Consider the following 21,414-nt stretch of genomic DNA (forward strand, 5'->3'; position numbering starts at 1 on the left):
GTCATGTGACTGCAACCCGTCATTTTCTAAGTGAAGCATGTGGTTTTTGTATTGTCGTGTACCAGCGCTAATGAAATAGTTATTTTAAAATGTCAAAGAAAGGCCAATGAAGCCAACAAACTAAAAGTCGCCAGTTCAAGATGCTCATTAATTTTATGGGAGACAACCTTCAATTAATGTCAGGGATGTTAGATGCTTCCTTTATTGTAAAAGATCACTAGAAATTTGACAAGAAATAGCTGACCATCTGAATTCCGATGGAGTTGTCTCACAAAAAGATCCAGAATGATGGCAAAAAGTGATAGCTTTGAATGTAAATATATAAGTATCATTTTCATTTATACATATACGAATGAAACCTATTTCAGAAATAATGTTTATGCTATAGCTACTTACTTTAAATTTTAACAAGAAAGCAATTATTCATAAATAGCTAAGGTAATTAATTTTAAGCAATACAACTACATAGTTTATTAACTCTGTCTCTCTCTAATTGCTCGTGAAGTAAAATCATTCTTACACCAAAAGATGTTGTGTTTACACTTTCATTGCGTTCCTAACAGCAGGTCGAGAGTGATCGATAACAAAAGCTTAGTTATCGCATGTGACTATCGGAACCGAAAATGAAATGTACAGCTCGGAATAGCATTTTCACAGTTGATTAAACACAAATCATGTGGTTCGGATAGAAACTGGTTTTTATTGTATTCGTTAGCTTAATGATACATCATCAGGGGACCTATTCTGAGTAGTATGTCTCGATAACGTGATTTCCTATAACATGGAACTTATCTCCTGCATTGCACAAGACACTGTTGTACATGAAAACTTATAAAGAAATGTATATTTTCTTAAATTAAAACTACCTGAATTATTTTTTTGCAGGTTTTGACATCAAAAACATGTTCTGAAGAAGGTTTAGAGGATGCTACTGCACTTTTGTTAAGGTTATCAAGAAGTTGTGCACGTACTCGTAAAAGTGTACTTCATTTGCTTTTAGAAGGTGCAAGAGAATTAGGACAGGTAGTGTGTCTTCATATACGTGCCTTAATTGAAGAACTTCGTAACTTAAATGCAAGGCTTGCAGTGGAACGAATTGCCACAAATGAATTAGAAGAGAAAGAGAATGAAGCAGAAGCCAAGTTAATAAAGGGAATGATACAAGATAGGTAACTATTGTTTTACTCTCAATAAAATTAAAGTTTTGAATTGTATTAAATACATGCTTAAAAAGACCCCTTTGAAAGTGAATACACATTATATACCAGTTTTAAATTGCATGTAAAAACTTGTACCTCTGAAGCAACAGATACTCCATAGGTGCCAGGTATTTGCTGGGGTGGATTGTGCAAAGTTTTATTTTAGTCCAGCAATTTTCTGTGGAATATATAAACAAAAATATGGTAATGAAAATTCTGTACAGATCCTCTTGTTATAAACTGTGCTTCAGAAACAAATCAAATCTTTATAACAACTAATTATATATATGTACATAAATACATTTCCTGAATTGTATAAGAAATTTTCTAATTAAAGGATCTGAGGGACCAGTATTTTGAGTGTATGATATCAGAATAATTCTATATATGGACAGTAATAACAAATGATTAGTTATAGCTTTGCAAGTAAAAAAAATGCATTTAGAGATTTACTTAGGAATTGTGGACCAAATTAAAAATTTATGATTTTTTTAACTTTCATTGTAAATTGTTTATAATGGCAATGTAGGTTGTTGTATTCATGATAGTGTTACTAAAAATCAGCCAAGGTTTCCTTATAAAAAAACTTCCAAAATACCAGTTTTATCATAAAGGAAAGCTAAGCCTAAAAATTTGGATCTTTGATGTCAGAAGATAGGGAAGAAATGTTTTTAATAAGCAAAAAAGTTATGACATTGATATGGAAATGGCTACATATTATTTTTTCAAAAGTTGCTGAATTGTTAAGAATTTCAGGATCTGCCAACACTATCCTGTATCTATTCAAAACCATCAATAATTGTTGAAGATAGCAATGCTTGTAGTTAGAACTATTGTGTTCAACCTCTCCTCAAATGAATATTTTCAATATAGTTTGTTGCAGTGTGTATAACTGGAGTTTACAGTAAAGGAAATTTTACTAGACTACTTTGAATTTTGTTCATGTAGTGTAATATGTAATAAACTTTATATGTTTGTTCACTGCATTTGTGAAAGATTATGTTGTTCAACATAAGGAGAAGTTTGTTATAGGAAGAATTTAAAATTAAAGAATTTCCTGTATATCAAAACCAGCAGTCAGCAAACTTTTTTACAATGGACCACATAACTGAGAGAATGACAAGTGCAGGTTGCATAACCATTTTGTTTAATACAATACACTGAATACACAAAAAATAAAGACAACCAACATAATTATTTACCAATACAAACATGATCGCTGCAGCAAGCTTGTAATCAGTTTTCTTAGAAACTTCATTGCAGGTACTTACACAAAAAACGCTCTGATGTCAAAAGTTGCCAAATTGTTTATTTCACTGATTTTCCTGAAAATTATATTACTGTCAGATGCAGAAATCAGCTTGGATCAATTTTGGCAATTTTACTTACACTTATTTTAATTTTTTCTACATAGTAAGTTTATCTACAGTCTGATATTTCTGTATAAATAATAGAAATATCATATACCTTTTAGCTCATTTGTGGTACAGTGTGGCAGCAGGCTGGATGAACTGACCTCATGGGCTGGATCTAGCCCATGGGCCATAGTTTGGTTACCCCTGATCTAAACCATTGCATATCAAAATTTCTTATTGTTAAAATATGATGATTATCATCAGTTATTTTAAAAATATATTTTAAAACCAAACAATTGACATAATGTATCAGGCTATTTTTTGCTACTATTAATATTTCAATTTTAAGTAATTTAGTAATAGAAGTAGATGTTAGGTATCATCTCTTATAAAATTTAATCAGTATAATAATTTAATATTTATCATATAATTTAGAATTGTCTCTGGAAGAAAGGAATCTGCCTGGAGTGGGATTTGAACCTGTAACTCCTGCTTACTATGTAGATGTGTTGCCAGTTATGCTACACAGACCTCAGAATGATTTTTTGCTTCTAGACATTTAATTCTTGATATAACCATCCATGGTTATTGCAAAGCACCAACAGGGGACCTTATTCATGTTGCTTTATAATAATACACTCTTGGACTTTAGAATACTAATAATTTAATAGTAGTTTTGTTAGTAGATGATTATAATTATTAAATTTGATAAGAGATAATGCCTAATGTCTACCTCTGTTACCAAATTACTTAAAATTTAATTATTAATAGTAGCAAAAAATAGCCTGATATATTATGGCAATCATTTTGCTTTGATTAATAACATTGGGTTTTGAAATGTTTATATGTATAGGGGAGGATGGGGTAATCTGGCATATGGGGCAAGTTTGTCAATTAAATTTTCTTTGAAACAAAATAAAAGGACTCTCTCTTTAGAGGCTAGTTAGTTGAGTTTTAATGATGGCTTGTTGAGTGTGGTGTGTGTTATTCTCCAACAAGCATAGTTGAAATATCAAATAAGTTATCTGTTTCATTTAATTTCTTATAATATTTTGCTTCCATTTATATAGAATTGGCATGTTTTGTTATAATTCCATAATAACAAAAGTTATTTTTCCTGTTAGAAGGATAAAACATTAACTTATTCACGTGGACAGATCATGGCTTGATTCCACTTAATGTTTCTAAATCATGACTATTGGGGCATCTTCGGCAATGTTGCTGATCTTGTTCCTGATCGTGTTCTGCTATGGTTTGATTTGGTCGCAAACAACAAGCAGAAGAAATAACTGGATCCCCATACAAAGCCACATTAGAAGCCAAGGCTAAAGTTAAAAAATCAGGAACTTTCAGAAGGACAATGGATTTGGAGAAATCGGATTCAAAGTTCACTAAAGAAAAGGGGCAGAGAAGTCCTAAAGAACCAAAAAATGACAATGAAAATACTTATTGCATATATTGCAATAAATAATATGGGAACTACTCTGGAAAAGTGGATTATGTGCTGAAAGTGTGAACTGTGGGCTCATGTGGCTGTACAGGTTTGGAAAATGAGTTGATTCAATTTATTTGTGATGTGTAGAGCATAAACAATTTGCTGTTAAGCATATTTCATTTCTACTGTTTGAGTTCACTAATTCATGTATATTGCTTTTAACTTGCATCTGGATGTTTTCATTTATTATCTGTTTGATTTTTTTTTTGTAATTAATTTTTATTTACAGTTTATTTACTTAAATATGCCTTTGAACTTGTATTTCGTTGTTATAATTATAAATAGGTTTTTGGACTTACATTTCTTTGTTTTAATAGTGAATTCCAACTTATACCTTGCTAATAACACAAATTTATATACCTTCCTATCTTGCCCCATTACTGTTGCTGAGGTTGCCCCTGGTATTGGGCAACTTCGGCAATTGCTATCTTTTTATAAAGTTATTATTATTATGATTATTTTTATTTTCAAACTGATTTTAACCAGTTCTATTGTAAGTTTGCATTCTGGTAGACAATAAACAATGCTTTTCTTTCAGTTTATAGCAGTATTCGTTACACAAAATTTAACTTATTCTTATTGTGCTGAAGTTGCCCCATCCTCCCCTATATTTCAAAATTCATAAATTTAGAAATTATCTACAAGCATAAATATACAAATTTGTTAATATTATAAATTATTTCAAGTCCTCATAAAAGATTGGTATTCAGTTTATGGAGAACTGATTGTAACTAGATTATATTTTTTGTTTTTTATTTTAGGTTTACACATACAACTGTTATCATAACTGCTCCAACAAAAGTCAAAGGAAGTGGAAGTAGGGAATTGCAGTTACCATCAATGGCAGCACTAACAAGCAAAACTTCTAGTCAGGCTTTTTTCTTAAGGATTCTTAAAGTTATAATTCAATTAAGGGAAGCTACACGTCTGGCACAACAAAGAGCTCGTCAAGCGTGTAAGTTAAAAAAATTTACATTACATTTTAATGTAATAAATATATTTTATAACATAATGCATGCATCTAGCTTTTTAATACAAAAACCTGAATTGTTCTGTTTCTTAAAATGGTTATTTTATATGACAATTGCATTGAATGCATTTCTTTGATCATCTTGAAAACATGTTATTTGACTATGCATGAATAATTATGATGCACTCAGTTTAGTTACAGTTGCAAATAGAAGTGTAGAGAACCCATAAACATTTTTACTTTGTTTCTTTTATAGCTGTTTCTTCAGATGTCTTACAGCAAAGTGTTTTAACATCTCAGAATTTACCTGAAACTCAGTTAAGTGTATTACAAGAAACTATTGCTTCAAATGAAAATGAAGGTTCAAATGAGGGTAATCAGCAAGCCACACCAATGGAAATTGATACAGGTAAGTTTAATTTCATTGTTTTCTTTACATTACATGTTTAATAATGTCATAATCTTTCAATATAAATGTTTCAAGTTTGGAGCTTGTTTATTGTCGATACTAGGTTAGTTTTAGTATAATTTAAAGCCTTACCAAAATTTAGCCTATAAAATATTTGTATGATATCAACTGACAGTTTTCAAATATCAATAATCAGTCAGTTAAGTGAAAATGAGCATTTGCTTTTGAATGGTTGTATAATAATTGACTGTCAAAAAGGAGAGAAAAATACATATACATGTATAAATCTTTTTGTACGGTAGATACATTCTAAAAAATGCCGCATAAAACAAACAATTGCATAAAAAAGTACAGTACATAAATCCTATAGAAAAACGCTTGATTTGATCCAGAACTTCAGTGAAACAAAAAAAAAAAGCAATTTACAAAGAAACATGACCTTTTTTTAATTCTAACATTATTTTTCCTTAACATTATTTGTATGTAAATATAGTAAACACAAGGTAGCATAGAAAACAAATTTAACATACAGTAAGTATTCTCTGATGAACATATAGTATTGTATTGTGCTTAGAAAAGATAAATGAGCTGTTGATTTCAACAAAAATAGACTTTTTTTAAACAATAATACAATTTTACAAAAAGTCAAACTTAAACTTAAAAATTTTCAAATAAACTCTTTTTTTTTTTTTTTTTTTTTCATGTAAAAATATCAATTGTGTAAAATAAGGATTGTTTTTCTTTTATCAATGATATCTCAAAATTGCATAATTATAGACTGCATAGCAAGAGGGATAATACATAATTTTTTTTATCTTTACAAGTTAAGGAGAGAGGTATCAAGTTCAGCATTTATATTTCTGTTTTATTTTAGAAATGAAATATTGTTGTAAGTTTTAAGTGTAAATTATAAGTTTGTAAGAAGGCAACTTATTTAGCAAGTATGTGTATTGATATTTTCTATATTTGCAAATTCTACTTTGTTGTATCTTGATATAATAATCAGAATGGACATTCTACAATAATTCAAAGCATGCATACAAAGTTATTAAAATAATGCAAATTGTTTTCTTTCAATATCAGAAAAATCTAATCTTAGTTGCCATGTTTGATAAAGCAATCTCACTGTTTCACTGTATCTTATTATAAGCAAAGGACTGCTATGCCTAGTGTTATAATCTTATTTTTGTATTGTAAGCTTATAATGGAATTAAACTTACATTACAAAATATAACATTGTCTTTTAGGTTATATAATGCATTTTATAACAGAAAATGTCAATGTGCTGCAAACACACTATTGATGGATTTGAATCATGTTAACATTTAGATAGAATTTTAGCATAAAGACTAATAAAAGAAAATGCTAAACTAATTTCATTGTTAAATAGGTTAGCCCAGTTTATAAAATACTAAATATATATCTAATAGAGGTGAATTTGAATTGCCAACTAAAAGTTTAAATCTGTCATTTAGTGTTTTCTTATCTGTAGACAGTTTAAAATTTTAACTTATGTATTTTATAACACTATTCTGCTTTTGTGAGTGTTTCAAAATTTTATAAATATTATTACAATTACATGTAGTAAAAATCACTGCATTTAACAATTAAAAATTTTTGTTTCTGATTATTAAAACTGATCGGTTAAGGTTTCATTTTGCTGAATAAAAAACTGTTTGATGAGAACATTGAATTCATTTGGTAATTTATAGGTCTTGTCTTAAAACTATTGTTAAGTAACATTAAGAAAAGTAGTTAAATTGAATGAATTGATCCAATAGTTATATCCAATAATAATTAGAAATTAAATAATTAAAAAATTCTGGAAGAAAAGAGCCCAAGAAAAGAAATTCTTCTCATCCACAAGTTAGTGAAGATACATAGCAGATGAAGATTTCAGTATTGACACTGTCTCTAGAGATAAAGAAAATTTGATAATTTAGATCTGTTATATAAAATAATTTCCTAAATTATTTAATTGATTTAAGTGAAATTCTACTTGTGATAACATAGGATGTGATCTAACTTCTTGCTTTTAGACAAAAGTATTAGTTTATTTTTGGACTGTAATAAGAATAATTGATTTATTTGGTATATTAGTCAGTTGAATATTTTTAATTAAAAAGTTTTAATTTTACTTAATTAAACAGAAATAATAATCTGATACTAATCTTAACTTGACATTTCTAATTAAATGAATGTAAAATTTTAAATTCTGAAATTGGATGAAATATCATTTTGTGTGTTAATGTTATTGTCTAATTATAAACATTCTTAATATTTTTCAGTAACACCATCTAGTCAAAATTCAAAAAAGGAACCAGTTGAAGAAGAACCATGTTTACCACCACTCAGTTTTCAACTTTCTCTTGAAGAATTATGGGAAACACTGAGTGAGTGCTTAGTAGAACTTGCAGAAACTCCAGATCATCATGCTGTTCTTGTATTACAACCTGCTGTAGAAGCATTTTTCTTAGTTCATGCTTCTTCCTCAGAAAAAGAATCTAATAAAAGGTGATTTATATTATATATATATATATATATATATTATTTCTCAAACATTTCATGCACATTCATATTTTTAGAATACTGGTGATACTTCATTTATGTATTTGCTTCAATTGTTTATAATATTAAATATTATCATATGATTTTGATTTGTTTTTATTATTTTAAATAACTGTTTTTTTTAATTAAGATAATCTTTTCATCATAATGAGAATTTAGATAGCCTATGGGTAGACTTGAAATATTTATTTGAAAAGTAATTTATTTTCTGAAGTTATGAAATGCTTTAACGTCTCTCTAAATACATTACAAATATATCAACTTAATTTTTATCTTCCTAAGATTGTAAAAAATGATTAAAATTTTTTAAATATACAATGAAATAATAATAACAATTACTTTACACAAATAAAATAAATTATTTTGGGTATTAAAATTTTTATCAAAACAGACATGTGTGATCCTAAATTAGTATCAGAAGTTAGTAATATGTTTATTTGTGAAAAAGTTTTTATTTTTGAAGTTTCATTATCTATAAATTTTAACTTTATAACATCTTTTCAACTGCTTCCTTATATTATTTTCAGGAAATAAATTATTTATAAAAACATGATTTAAATCAAAATGCAGACTATAAAAAAATATATTTTTTTATTTCAAAATGTGGAAAGAATTATGTAAATTTCTAAAAACTTTATTAAAAAGTTTGTATTTTATATTTTTGAATGCATTTCTCTTCTATTACAAGTTTTAAAAATTGCCTTACAGTCTGTAAGGACAGAAGTAAAGACTGTAAGGCAATTATAATAATTTTTAAATTATTATAATTGCCTTACAGTCCTTACTTTAATTTATTTTTGTCTATTTGGACATTACTCATTAATAGGACTTTATACTGGTGTTTAAAAAATTGACACAGTAATGAGAGTTAGTTCAGAATAAACAAATTTCCTTTATTATATCACCTGTAGTAGTAATTTTTTCTGTACACTTACATGTGTTTTGGGTTAACATGCCCCTTATCAGCAGTATTATTACAAACCATTAAAAAAACAATAATTAAATAAATAAGATATTGTATATTTTGTTTTTTAGTGGTTTGTAGTAATACTGTTGATGAGGGCATGTTAGCCCAAAACACATGTAAGTGTACAGAAAAAATTACTACTACAGGTGATATAATAAAGGAAATTTGTTTATTCTGAACTAACTCTCATTACTGTGTCAATTTTTTAAACACCAGTATAAAGTCCTATTAATGAGTAATGTCCAAATAGACAATTAAAAATTGTTTTTTATTGAATATAAAATTTTGAAATAGTTGTTTTTTCCTACTTTTTGCAATCAATTTAGTTTGATTTTATTAAATAAATATACATTTTTTAGAAAAGAATATAGACAAGAAAGCAGAGAAAATCAATTAGCACATATACATCAAGACATAGCACCATTATCACCTTTACCAGCTACTTCAGAAGCAGCAACTATAGCTGAAACTAGCAATATAGTCTTTAGTAGAGAGAATTCTTTAGCAACTATAAGCACAGCTTTACCAGCTGATACACAAAAATTCTTAAAATTTGCAGGTATGTTATAATTCTTTTATTTACATATATTTTAAAATGTTGTTATAAATTGATTATATTATTTTCTGCAGAAACCCACCGTACTGTTTTAAATCAAATACTCCGTCAATCAACCACTCCACTTGCAGATGGTCCATTTTCAGTACTAGTTGATCACACTAGAGTTTTAGATTTTGATGTAAAACGAAGGTATTTTAGACAGGAATTGGAACGAATGGATGAAGGTGCACGGCGTGAAGACCTTGCCGTTCATGTACGGCGTGAACATGTATTTGAAGATTCGTTTAGAGAATTACATAGGAGATCTCCAGAAGAATGGAAAAATCGCTTTTACATTGTTTTTGAAGGCAATTACTTTTTGTTTAAATTTTTGTATATAAATGTGTGTGTTTATAAATCATAAATGCCTATTTTATTATTTACATAATTTATATATATAAATTTTTTCATTTTGAGAGAATTTCTTCTTTCCTAGAAAATAATAATAATTGTAGTAATGCTTGCAGTTTAGATAATGATTCTATTTTATATTGCTTTTCGATGGGCAGATTTTTTAATTTTCTAAACATGAATACAGAAGTTCAAATATTTAAAGCATAATTTAAGTATAAATTTCTTAAATTATACACTTATAAAAATCTCTTAAATCAAGAGATTTTTATAAGTGTATAATTTAAGAAATTTATTTCTTTATATTTGTAAAACATGCAGTTTCATTGTTATTGGAGTTTGGTTTTTTTTAATATAAGATCACAGCATTTGTTAAAATTTAATAGCAATATTACAAAACCAGTTTTTATAATATAATGAACTTTTATTAATGCAGATATATATTCACATCTTTGCAAATTTTTTTTTTTAATATTTGATAATATCTAAGAAAGAAATCAATTTCCTTGATTAATTGGCTGTCTCAAAAAGCCTGTAGTAAGGATGATTCCATCCCCTTTTCATATCACCAATTCTACCATACTAACTAGTCTTAAACATTCTCAAGATTTATAACTATGTATATTCTGTTATTTTTTCAATTATTTCAATTCTATTTGTATGCCATTTTGCTTTTACAATGATGACAATGTGACATTTTATTAGGATGATAATTTTCTGATGATGATAAATTCAAAATTATTTGTATGTGAAAAATAAAACTGTGTGTGTAATCTTAAAACAGCAACTATGAAGAAATATTAAAATGGAAGAACAGATTTAATGGCTTCATGATTTTAGAAACTACAGTATATAAAGGAATGAGATTGCAGTTAACAGTCTTTATTGGTCCTTTTGATAGTTTTACTATTTAATGTGTAAATTGTCTTTTTTGATAATTTATTATTAATTCAATGATAAATTGTTGAATACAAAGTAAAAACAGGAAAAAAACAAAAATTAAACATCATAAATCCTGCTAACTCAGATTTTGCATAACTTGGACAGATGTTCTTTCAAAAAAATGTTTAAAGTAATTTAAAATTTTTTGACAAAAAAGTAATCTTTTCAATATCTGGAAGTCTTTCAGATATTATGCATTACATATATTTAGTCATATATAGTCAGTAAGGTACTAAAAACTGTTTCTGTATACTGTACTTTCATGAATTTTTTGAGATTTTCTGTAATAAAAATTCAGTAATATAAATGTACTAAAGCTCAGTAAAATTTTTGTATAGAGCTGATCAAAATAAATTTCTACAGCATAGTACAAGGGCAGTTTTTTCAATCGCCGATGGTCCATAAAACAAAGACAAGTGTAAATAACAAAATGAATTTATTACCAAAAGCTAGGTACAAACATGGTTACTTTTGAACATAATCACTGTGAAGATTGAGGCATTTATCATATCTGTGGACAAGCTTTTCCATCCTCTTGTCATAGAATGTTGCCACCAGTGAATTGAGATGTCCTTAACAATGTTGTTTTGAAAATCATCATTAGTCTCAAACCTCTGCCCTGCTAGCCACATTTTCAGTTCAGGAAAGATGTAGAAGTCTTCACATATTAAAAAGTTCGAAGCTGAGTGGAAGTCTTCACCACTTTTTAAACACCCAGCGTATAGCACTGAGCAACTTCCATCTCTTTCCTGAACAGGAAAAGTGGCTAGGAGGGCAGAGGTTCGAGACTAACAACAATGTTCAAAACAATGTTACGGCCCATCTGAAGTCATTGATGGCAACATTCTATGACAAGGGGATGGGAAAGCTCATCCACAGATATGACAAATGTCTCAATCTTCAGAGATTATGTCGAAAAGTACCATGTTTATACCTAACTTTTGGTAATAAATTCATTTTGTTTTATACATTTGCTTTTTTTTTTTAACGGACCGTTGGAGCTTGAAAAAAAACAGCCTATGTATTCATCTTGTTTTGCCCATCTTCATTCCGCTAACTCACTTTATCCCTGTTTGTTCAACTTAGCTGGTGTTTACTGTATTTGGAGTTTGATATGGGAAATTATTTTGCTTCATTTAGTTTTATTTTAAGACAGTTTGCTTAATGTGAAGAAGTAAATTTACAAAACCTTATTCATGTTATATGGAATTCTACTTTCTAATCACTTTAATTTAAATCTATGTCAGTAAGTAGAGTTTCATATTATTAAATTACAAATTTTTTTGTTCTTGATATCTACAGTAGTATTTATTTTTATCCAAACATAAATACAATTGTGAATAACATCACTCTAGACTTTTTTGTAAATAAAATGTAAATTGTTAATAGCAGTCTTGAAAATAAAATTTTATAAATTATTTATATTTAATGAACTGATTAGATTCAAAATATAAGCATTCTGATATTCAATTTTGTTTGTTAGGTGAAGAAGGTCAAGATGCAGGAGGCTTGTTAAGGGAATGGTATACTATAATTTCACGAGAGATATTTAATCCAATGTATGCTCTATTCACAATTTCACCTGGTGATCGTGTAACATATATGATTAACCAATCTTCTCATTGTAACTCAAATCATCTGAGTTACTTCAAGTTTGTAGGTCGAGTAATAGCAAAGGCTGTCTATGATAATAAACTATTAGAATGTTATTTTACAAGGTCATTTTATAAACATATTCTAGGGAAACTTGTCAAGTAAGTATTTCTCTCTAATATTAATATATTGAATGAATATTGAAAAAATATTCTTTAGATTTATAGTTGATTATTAAGTAATTTGTTAGTGCTTTATTTTTATGATTAGAAAATTACTAATATAGAACACTTAATTTGTAATGTAAAATAATAATAATAAAATTTATTTTTAAAATGTTAAGATATGATTAATCTCTTGACTTCATTTGCACAAGGGACAAGTAAAACTTAATAATAATTTTTACTTTATTAATATTTTTATATATGTATTTTTTTTAAATTTTAACAGGAAATTTTTTAAATTTCTCGTTAAAATTGAATATTAAAATGTTAAAATTTCCTGTTACATTGAATAAACTTATTGCTGCTTATTACAAAATTTTTATCAATAAGTTAATATTTGGAGTAATTTTATCAAAATCATAATTAGCATAAAAAACTTACCTTAACTTGTAACATTTACAATTACCATTTACCAATCAGTTGTATTGCATTTAATAAATTTTAAGTTTTTAGATAATACTTCAGATTTTTTAAATGTTATATTGTATATTATTAAAAATATAATTTGAATATTTTATGAAATACTGTAATATAATATACTATGTGCCAAAATATACAGTACTGAAACATGCACATCTCAAATGTGCATGTGCATTTGTTGCAGGAGCATAGCTCTAACTGCACATGTTCCCAGTAGTAAAAAGGGAAAGCTCTTACCATCACCCAAGAACCCTCCAGGATTATGATGATCAGACCATTTCTTCAGAATTTAAGAAGATTGTTATGCAAAGGGTCTTCACATGAATAGACAATGGTATCAAAAAGACAGGTGACTAGCCATTCTTAAAGAAAACTTTTCAAGATGAATAATTTTTTGTGGTACTTATTTCCCATACCCATGATCTTATACCACCTGATGCCTACTTGTGGGGAATGTTAAAGGAGTATGTGTTCAACTCTTAAGATCTACCAAGTACTGTACCTGCATTATGTGAGCAAATCGTTTACTTTTGCAGGAATCTGCAGCAACCTTTGTTTTGGAATATGTTTGAGAATGTATGAATGACATGAACACTGTCTACAACGAGGCAGTGCACATTTTGAACACTTAGAGTATGAAAACTATGGTAAATCAACAATCAACACATTATTAATGTGTATGTTAGTTTCTGTCAGAAGAAATAAACTCAGATGACACAGGGTAATATTGTTTCTTTTTGTTACAGTACTGTATATTTTGGCACATAATGTAATTCAAGCTTGTGCATTCTGTACCAAAATTAAGGTACCACAGCTAATTAAATTATGATCTGAATAAATTCTATTATGGTCATATAGTGTCGAGTTATTTTTCATTAACATGTAATGTGATTCATAGGAAAATAACTTATGACCAATACAGGTGAAAGTTTTTTCAGTAATACAAGTCAAGAAAAAAAATAGTGTAATTATAATTGATAAATTTTGAGTGTGTGGTTTAAAAATTTTAGGAGAAAATGTAGGATATAAAAACTTTGTGTTTTAAAATTTTTGAATGTTGATTTCATGAATAAAGTTAACATTTTGTTCAATTGCAGATACACTGATATGGAAAGTGAAGACTATTCATTTTATCAAGGTTTAGTCTTTTTGTTGGAACACGATGTCAAGGAAATTGGCTATGAACTGACTTTCAGTGTTGAAGTAAGACAATTCATATGAAATAAATCATTTAATTTACTTTACACAGATACAAAGTTATTACTAGATTTGATATCTAATTGTAAACTGATAGGAAAACCATAAGTTACAATTTGGAATTTTCTAATATCCTGCACTTTATATTGATTAATTTAATCAAAATGTCATTTTTTTATTTTTTGCAGTTTTCTGAAAAATTTTGAATAGTAATTCATTTTAATACACTTTTGTTTCAGGTGCAAGAATTTGGTGTAACAGAAATTAGAGATTTAAAACCAAATGGGCAGAATGTAATGGTTACTGAAGAAAATAAACAAGAATATGTGCGTTTAGTTTGTCAAGAAAAAATGACAGGAGCTATTCGAAAGCAATTGAATGCATTCTTGGAAGGATTTTACGAAATTATTCCCAAACGCCTTATTGCTATCTTCAATGAACAAGAACTTGAATTATTAATCTCAGGTTTGCCAAATGTTGACATAGATGATCTTAAAGCCAACACAGAGTATCATAAATATCAACCAACGTCATTACAGGTAAGAATACTTAAAATATTCCTAACAAAATATACTTTTGTATATCTTAGATCATTTAAATATGAAATCCTAAATCATACTAAAATTTTTACTTTCTATGAAAAAAAGTTCAGTTTTTAAACTACTTTATCAATAAATATCAGTTCATATAAATATTCTGATTACCAACTTCAAAATATATCTACTCAATAATTTACTATAATTAAATTCTAATCATAATGTGGAATGTTGTTGTAATCTTAATGGGTAGGAAAAAAATCTAAAATATTCTTAGTTTCTTACATTCAAAATGTGGATGTTTTCTGTGGTAAAGATCATCATCTTAATAAAGAAATTCATACATTACAAGATATTATATTTTGATGATCTTACAAGAAGTTTGCTGCATAATGAAATGTGCCCACAAGCCCCATTTCAAACATTTATGTGGATAGTTCAATACAGTTAAATTTCATTCCTGTTGCTAGAAATTATGAAATGTTCTGTTTTATAATGCACAAATCATAAGAACCAAATTATTAACAAATGTGAAAATTATTTATTCATTTCCATTAAAATATATTAGTGTTTTTGTGTGTTAAAGCTGACCTTACAAACTATAAATTTTCATAGATACAATGGTTTTGGAGAGCTCTTCGTTCATTTGATCAAGCAGATCGTGCCAAGTTCCTACAGTTTGTGACTGGCACTTCAAAAGTGCCACTTCAAGGTTTTTCTGCATTAGAGGGAATGAATGGAATTCAGAAGTTTCAGATTCATCGTGATGATCGTTCAACAGATCGTTTACCATCTGCACATACTTGGTATGTTTATTTTTAACAAACATGTTTATTAAATATTCTTAATTGAACTAATTTAAACTTTTTTGGCAGCTTCAATCAATTAGATTTACCAGCCTATGAAACTTACGACAAGCTCCGTTCCATGTTGCTAAAAGCCATCCAAGAGTGTTCTGAAGGTTTTGGATTTGCATGAACTAACAGAATACTTACATTCATTACAATTTGTAATTTGTTGTTGGGAAGTCCCTGTTGAAAAAGGCACAGAACAAATTGCCATGTCAGAGGAGCCTTCTCAAAATCTGATAGTGTGATATTTTCTCAGAAGAGGTGTGTTGCATTAGCAACTACCTTGTTAATTCAAGGACAAAAATGTGAGTTGACTATACAAAATTCAAATATAATTGACTGCCAACAGAGTGGTTATATTATGTACAGAACATGCTTTATCTTTTCTGTATGACAAAACTTTACACAGTGAAATAATTAGAAGAGTGAGAAATGCTGCCAAGTCCACTGTCAATAATTAGTGTATATCAACCATTCTTTACACATTCGTGCTGGCAGTTATATCGGCAACATTTTTTGGCATACCTTGTGATTGTTTCTTGCATTTGGTGAAATTTTCTAAGTTGTTGAATGGACCATAATTCAAAGGGGAATACATGGTGGTTTTTGAAGTTATAGGTCTTTCTAGAAAATCTCTAGACAGTCCTGTATCTTCATTATTTCAGAAAAAAAGCTGTAAAAGAAATTGCTGTATTTTTCATGCATGTTACTGCAGTAATTTGAAAAAAATAAACTAAAACTTGAATCACCTCTTAGTCTTAAATACTTCATGAATTATATTTTTAATTAGAGAGTACAAAAATGTGTCAAATGGCACAACTAAAAGCAAAAAAAAATTTTTTTGTTAGCACTGTTGTAAGTTTTTAGATCTGTAATTTACACATTTATTCAGTAGAATTTATTTAGTTTAAAAGGATAAGTACGAATGTTGAGCAACTTAAAGGAAAAAGAACAATTTATATTTTAGTTCAACAAATAAAGAAATTGGATATTTTAAAATACAGTATTTTTGTGATATGAAACTCAAACATAGCACAGAAATCCAAAAAATATGAAATATTTGTTACTTAAATAACATTAAATGACTTTGTTTATTTTTATATTAATGTAATATTTGTCAAATTTGGACATTACCGTAACATTATCTATAGAAATATAAATTTAGCTAATTTCATAATTGAACTGTTATATTTCCTTGAAATGTATTTCAGAAGAATGAAATTTTTGTTGGTGTTTCTGTGTACATAAAATTGAATGAAATATTATTAATTGATGGTGTTTCCAATTCTTTGATTCCCATTTCAGAGAGTTGTGTTGCAAAATATTTCTCTCATTTGATTGATTTTTATTATTTTTTTTTCAATTATCTTATACCCTTGCCAAGTGCAAACTTGCCACTCACAATTTGCTTATACACAGAAAACTTTTAAATAAAATTGAAACAAAATATAAATCTTATAAATAGAAAAATTATATGGTGTTATTGTATTTACTACAAAATTTTAACACACACTTTTTCCTACAACTACATTTTTGTTGAAATGATAGCAATTCCAATTTTTTATTATATCTGTTCTTTCATCTCTGTTTTTAGTCTGTTTTTGAATTAAATATAAGCATCCAAAATTTAATAATAAATTTTAAACCTATAAAAAATTTCCAGGCTGAATATTTGTTAAAATAAAAAAAAATGATAATTTTGCAATTGTCTTAGATCATTCATTCATATTCCTTCCTTGCTTTTTTAGGAAAGCAACAACACTTATAGTTAACCATTTTGACCATTTATACTCTCTCTCTAGATGCATCAAAACTTTAAAAAAAAAATGTAATAAGCTCTAAAATTCTGACTCTAATTTAATGGTATTAATATATCTGTTTCTGTTTACAATCTCCATTCAGTGTATTTGATATTAATTTAAAGCATTGCCTAGTTTTGTTTACAGAACAAAATTCATGTCTTTAAATTATTTCTAAAATAAAACTTTATGTTGTGATTTAAAATATAATTTGCATAATACTTGTACTTTCATATCAGATATTTAACATATTGGTGGAAATATTTTCCTGTACGGGTAGAAATTTGTTTTCTAGACACACACAGCTGATTGCAGAGACAGTTGATGTTAAACGATGTTTAACATCTGAACGGCATCTAGATGTTAGGTGGCTGAACTGCGGTTTAAAATGCGTTGCAAAGATGATGATCATCTATTTCTGAATTCCATCTAAACAAATCTCGGCAAAACATTGGTTCTTACTTTCTTCGCTGTTACTCCTCTCTCTCAGGAGTCATTTAGTCATTCAGGTCATTCGTTTATGACGTCAGAAAAATGGCGACGAACATGATGTTCAAATCATGCTGGAATTTTCCGAAGAAAAAGGTATCCTCACGGAAGTTATAAAAAATTATCCTGCAGTTGAGGAGAAAGGTTACAACAATCGTATTCTGGGGATGAAAAAAACCGCATGGGAGATGATGCAGAACAAATTTTCTTCATCGTTTCTTTGTCTGTCTGCTTACAGCAAGACCTTATTCTTATTCATTAAACAAGACCTCATTCTTATTATATATGTCTCTATCACTATACAACAAAGTTTTTAAATTTATTTAATGGTAGTTTGATAGATGCCTGCATACAGTAGAGACGTGAACTCCGATAACATCACCGGCTACCCTCTGGAAGCTTCCGGTGGCAGCTGGAAGCTACTGTTGTTCAGTAGTTAATTTAAACGTCTGTGCAATCGGCTGCCAATATCCAAAAAGCCTTTTAATGAAATTTAATGTATATTTTTAATGACTATTGCTCAACATACTTAGTAATTCATCTGCAAAGTTAAAGGGCTGGTTGTTAATTCCACAACATTGCTGTTGATTATAGAATCAGAAACTGTTTCAGGAAGAATTAAATTTGTCCAGATTGGAGTCGGGACATTTTTGCTAATTCTAAGTCCAGTCTCAACATGAACTTGTAACTTGTATTAAGTATTTATTTATAGTTTGTATAATGATTTATAGTTTGTTGTAATGAAATGTCATATTTACCATAGGATTTCTCAAACGAGATTCCAGTTGTCTTTTTTTTAACCCGGGAAATTTTTCTTATCCCGGGAAATCCCGCAAATTTCTTAAAAATTCACTTTTTTTCTTATTCTTTTTTTCTTATTTTGTGTTAAGGTCGAGGAAATTTTGCAAATACAGTAGACCCCCCTATAACGCTTAGATACGTTCCACGCTAACCGAAAATTACGTTGTAGGAATGAGCCAATCGCAGCCCGATAGGTGGGAACTTTACGGACTAAGGCTGTTCGAAAGGTTTTCTTCTATAAAATTAACCGATTCTAGACTAATTCCACTCAACATTTCCAAAATACGTATAATTTTTTGGGAATAATCTGTATAAACTATGCTATAAACAAAAAATTGTAGGATTACTTACCGAGTGTGCACCGTTCGACTACGCCGTTGCTCAAGCTTGTTTTCGTCGCGGAACAGCGCACGAAACGGCGGCCGCGATTTCTGATAACGAATTTTTCGCAGAAAAATAACTTGACCTTTGGAGACATCATTAATATAAATAATTTTTATGGCCGTTGAATAAGAAGTGTTTCTTTCACAAGAAATGTATAAAATTAGTGCTGTATTAGACTTACGGTACCTAATTTACATACTGTGCAGACGATAATAAACTCAACTTACTAGCCTAAAATCTCCGTAGCGTGTTGCCAGGCGGCAGAAAGCATATATATAATTATAATAAAGTTACAATAAATTAAGTTAATATATAATTATATATACAGTACCTAATTTATATATAATTAATATATAATTATATGTACAGTACCTAATTTATATATAATACTAAACAGACGATAGCAAACTCAATTTAGCCGCTCCGTAGCGTGGCGCAGGGTCGGAGGAAAGTAGTTCGGCTGCTCATCCACTATTGGTCCAGACTCTATCAATCTTGTCGCGAAACGACGTTATAGGAGGTACGTTATACGAAAGTTGCTACAATTTTTTCGCTACGTTATAGGAATTGTCGTTATAGGAACGTACGTTATAGGGGGGTCGACTGTAGAAAGTATAATTAACTCATAAAGTGACAGAATACATTTTTATTTATTAATTTTAATCTTACTTATTAGTTTAATTTTTGCTCGTTATGGCATGTCACAAATGGTCAATAATCAATACGTAGCTTGCTTGTGGCAGGACTCTCAAAATTCTTTATCTGTAATATCTGGAATAATTGTGCTTATGCTGTCTTAATTTTTAACCATGCCCGGTAGCTTCAATAACTGCGTAACGCCAAGTTGTGCAAATTGGGTAAGATAACGAGTACGAAGTCTGCAAGTATGAAGTTTTTCTTCAGAACCTGATTATTAAAGACAAACGAACTGCCTAATTATTGGGTTATGATGTTTCTGTTAAACACGATTCCACCCACATCAATTGAATCGGAAAAGGCATTCTCTGTAGCAGGACTTTTCATTACCAAAATAAGAATTAGATTGAGTGATCGGAGTATTGACCATCTTTGCTTTTTAAAGTCTTATAAAAATTTACAATATTTTGTATTATATTTTATTTAAAAAACGAAAATTACCTTTTAAGTTAGAAGTTTGATCTAAGTTCATTTTTTTTTAATTTTTAACTCAATTCAAAGCATTTTTTGTTGTTTTTGCAGCAAATTTTTAATAAATTTTTTCAATGCAAAATTTCTACTTAATTTAAAGGTAATTTTTATTATATATCTTACACAGCATTATTATGATTTTGAAGGTTACAGAACGTATTAAATTACTTTAAAAAATGAAAAATAATTATACAAAATATCTTGAAATCAAATGATGTATCTTAAAAATAATTAATTTTATCCCGGAATCCCGGGACAAGCAAAAGTCCGGGAAATGAGAAACACTAGTTTACCATTTTAATAGGTTTATTCATTATTAATACATATTGAGCTTTTTCAAATGAATCAAATTTAAAATTTTACCTTTGCTCATTAAAAAAAATTAAAAATTTATCATTGTGATACAGTTCATTCCATTTTTTTAATAATGAATTTTACTTGTATACTGTTCATATTCTATTAAAAACAAAGAAATATCTAATTAAATATTATGAATACAAATGAGAAAAGCATACTAAAATTTTTGACATCACTGAATGTTTTTGGCAAATTGTCTTAAATATTATCTTTTTAAAATATATATTTATTCTGAATTATTCAAATAATATTTGGGAATGATATTGCTGAAACTAAGTTATCTTCACTTTTTATTTAATAGTAGTAATAATCATAATTTACTGGAAATGTTAGCATTTAACTGAGTAATTGGAATAAAAATAACTACATTAAGCATTTCTATAACAACACAAAACAATGCATAAAATGTATTTAATACATATTAAGGAAAAAATGCATTTATGCATTGTTTTATATTATAGAAATGCTTAACATAGTTCAGTAATAGTAATGCAGTACATACTACATTAGATTTCTTTGTAGTTGAATAATAGTAATCAAAGAAATTATTTTAAAACACTATCACCATTTGTGATGTTACTCAAATTATACATTTATATAAACTGTATATAAGTCAAGATGTATGGTATGTTGTGTTATATAAAGGGTTCTGTAGTGTCCAACATATCTGCATCAAGGCCCAGATTCACAATTCGCAACTTAAGACGAACATTTGGTGTTTACTAATCTAGTAACTAGGCAT

At 28.2% G+C, this 21,414-nt stretch overlaps 1 protein-coding gene across 1 annotated transcript in view; it reads left to right on the forward strand.

Moving 5' to 3' along the window:
* LOC111629756 (E3 ubiquitin-protein ligase HUWE1-like) overlaps window positions 1–16,423 on the forward strand; it is a 111,868-nt gene extending 95,445 nt beyond the window's left edge. The window contains exons 38-48 of the mRNA XM_023373665.1: window positions 886–1,169; window positions 4,811–5,004; window positions 5,276–5,428; window positions 7,717–7,942; window positions 9,323–9,522; window positions 9,594–9,869; window positions 12,338–12,608; window positions 14,189–14,294; window positions 14,528–14,827; window positions 15,440–15,630; window positions 15,700–16,423. Coding sequence (XP_023229433.1) covers window positions 886–1,169; window positions 4,811–5,004; window positions 5,276–5,428; window positions 7,717–7,942; window positions 9,323–9,522; window positions 9,594–9,869; window positions 12,338–12,608; window positions 14,189–14,294; window positions 14,528–14,827; window positions 15,440–15,630; window positions 15,700–15,802 — 2,304 coding nt within the window. The 3' untranslated portion in view covers window positions 15,803–16,423. The remainder of the gene's footprint in view (window positions 1–885; window positions 1,170–4,810; window positions 5,005–5,275; window positions 5,429–7,716; window positions 7,943–9,322; window positions 9,523–9,593; window positions 9,870–12,337; window positions 12,609–14,188; window positions 14,295–14,527; window positions 14,828–15,439; window positions 15,631–15,699) is intronic.
* The last annotated feature ends 4,991 nt before the right edge of the window (window positions 16,424–21,414 follow it).

This window comes from Centruroides sculpturatus, unplaced genomic scaffold (assembly GCF_000671375.1).
Source record: "Centruroides sculpturatus isolate CEXI.00-Female unplaced genomic scaffold, Cexi_2.0 scaffold541, whole genome shotgun sequence".
Taxonomy (NCBI): Eukaryota; Metazoa; Arthropoda; class Arachnida; order Scorpiones; family Buthidae; genus Centruroides; species Centruroides sculpturatus.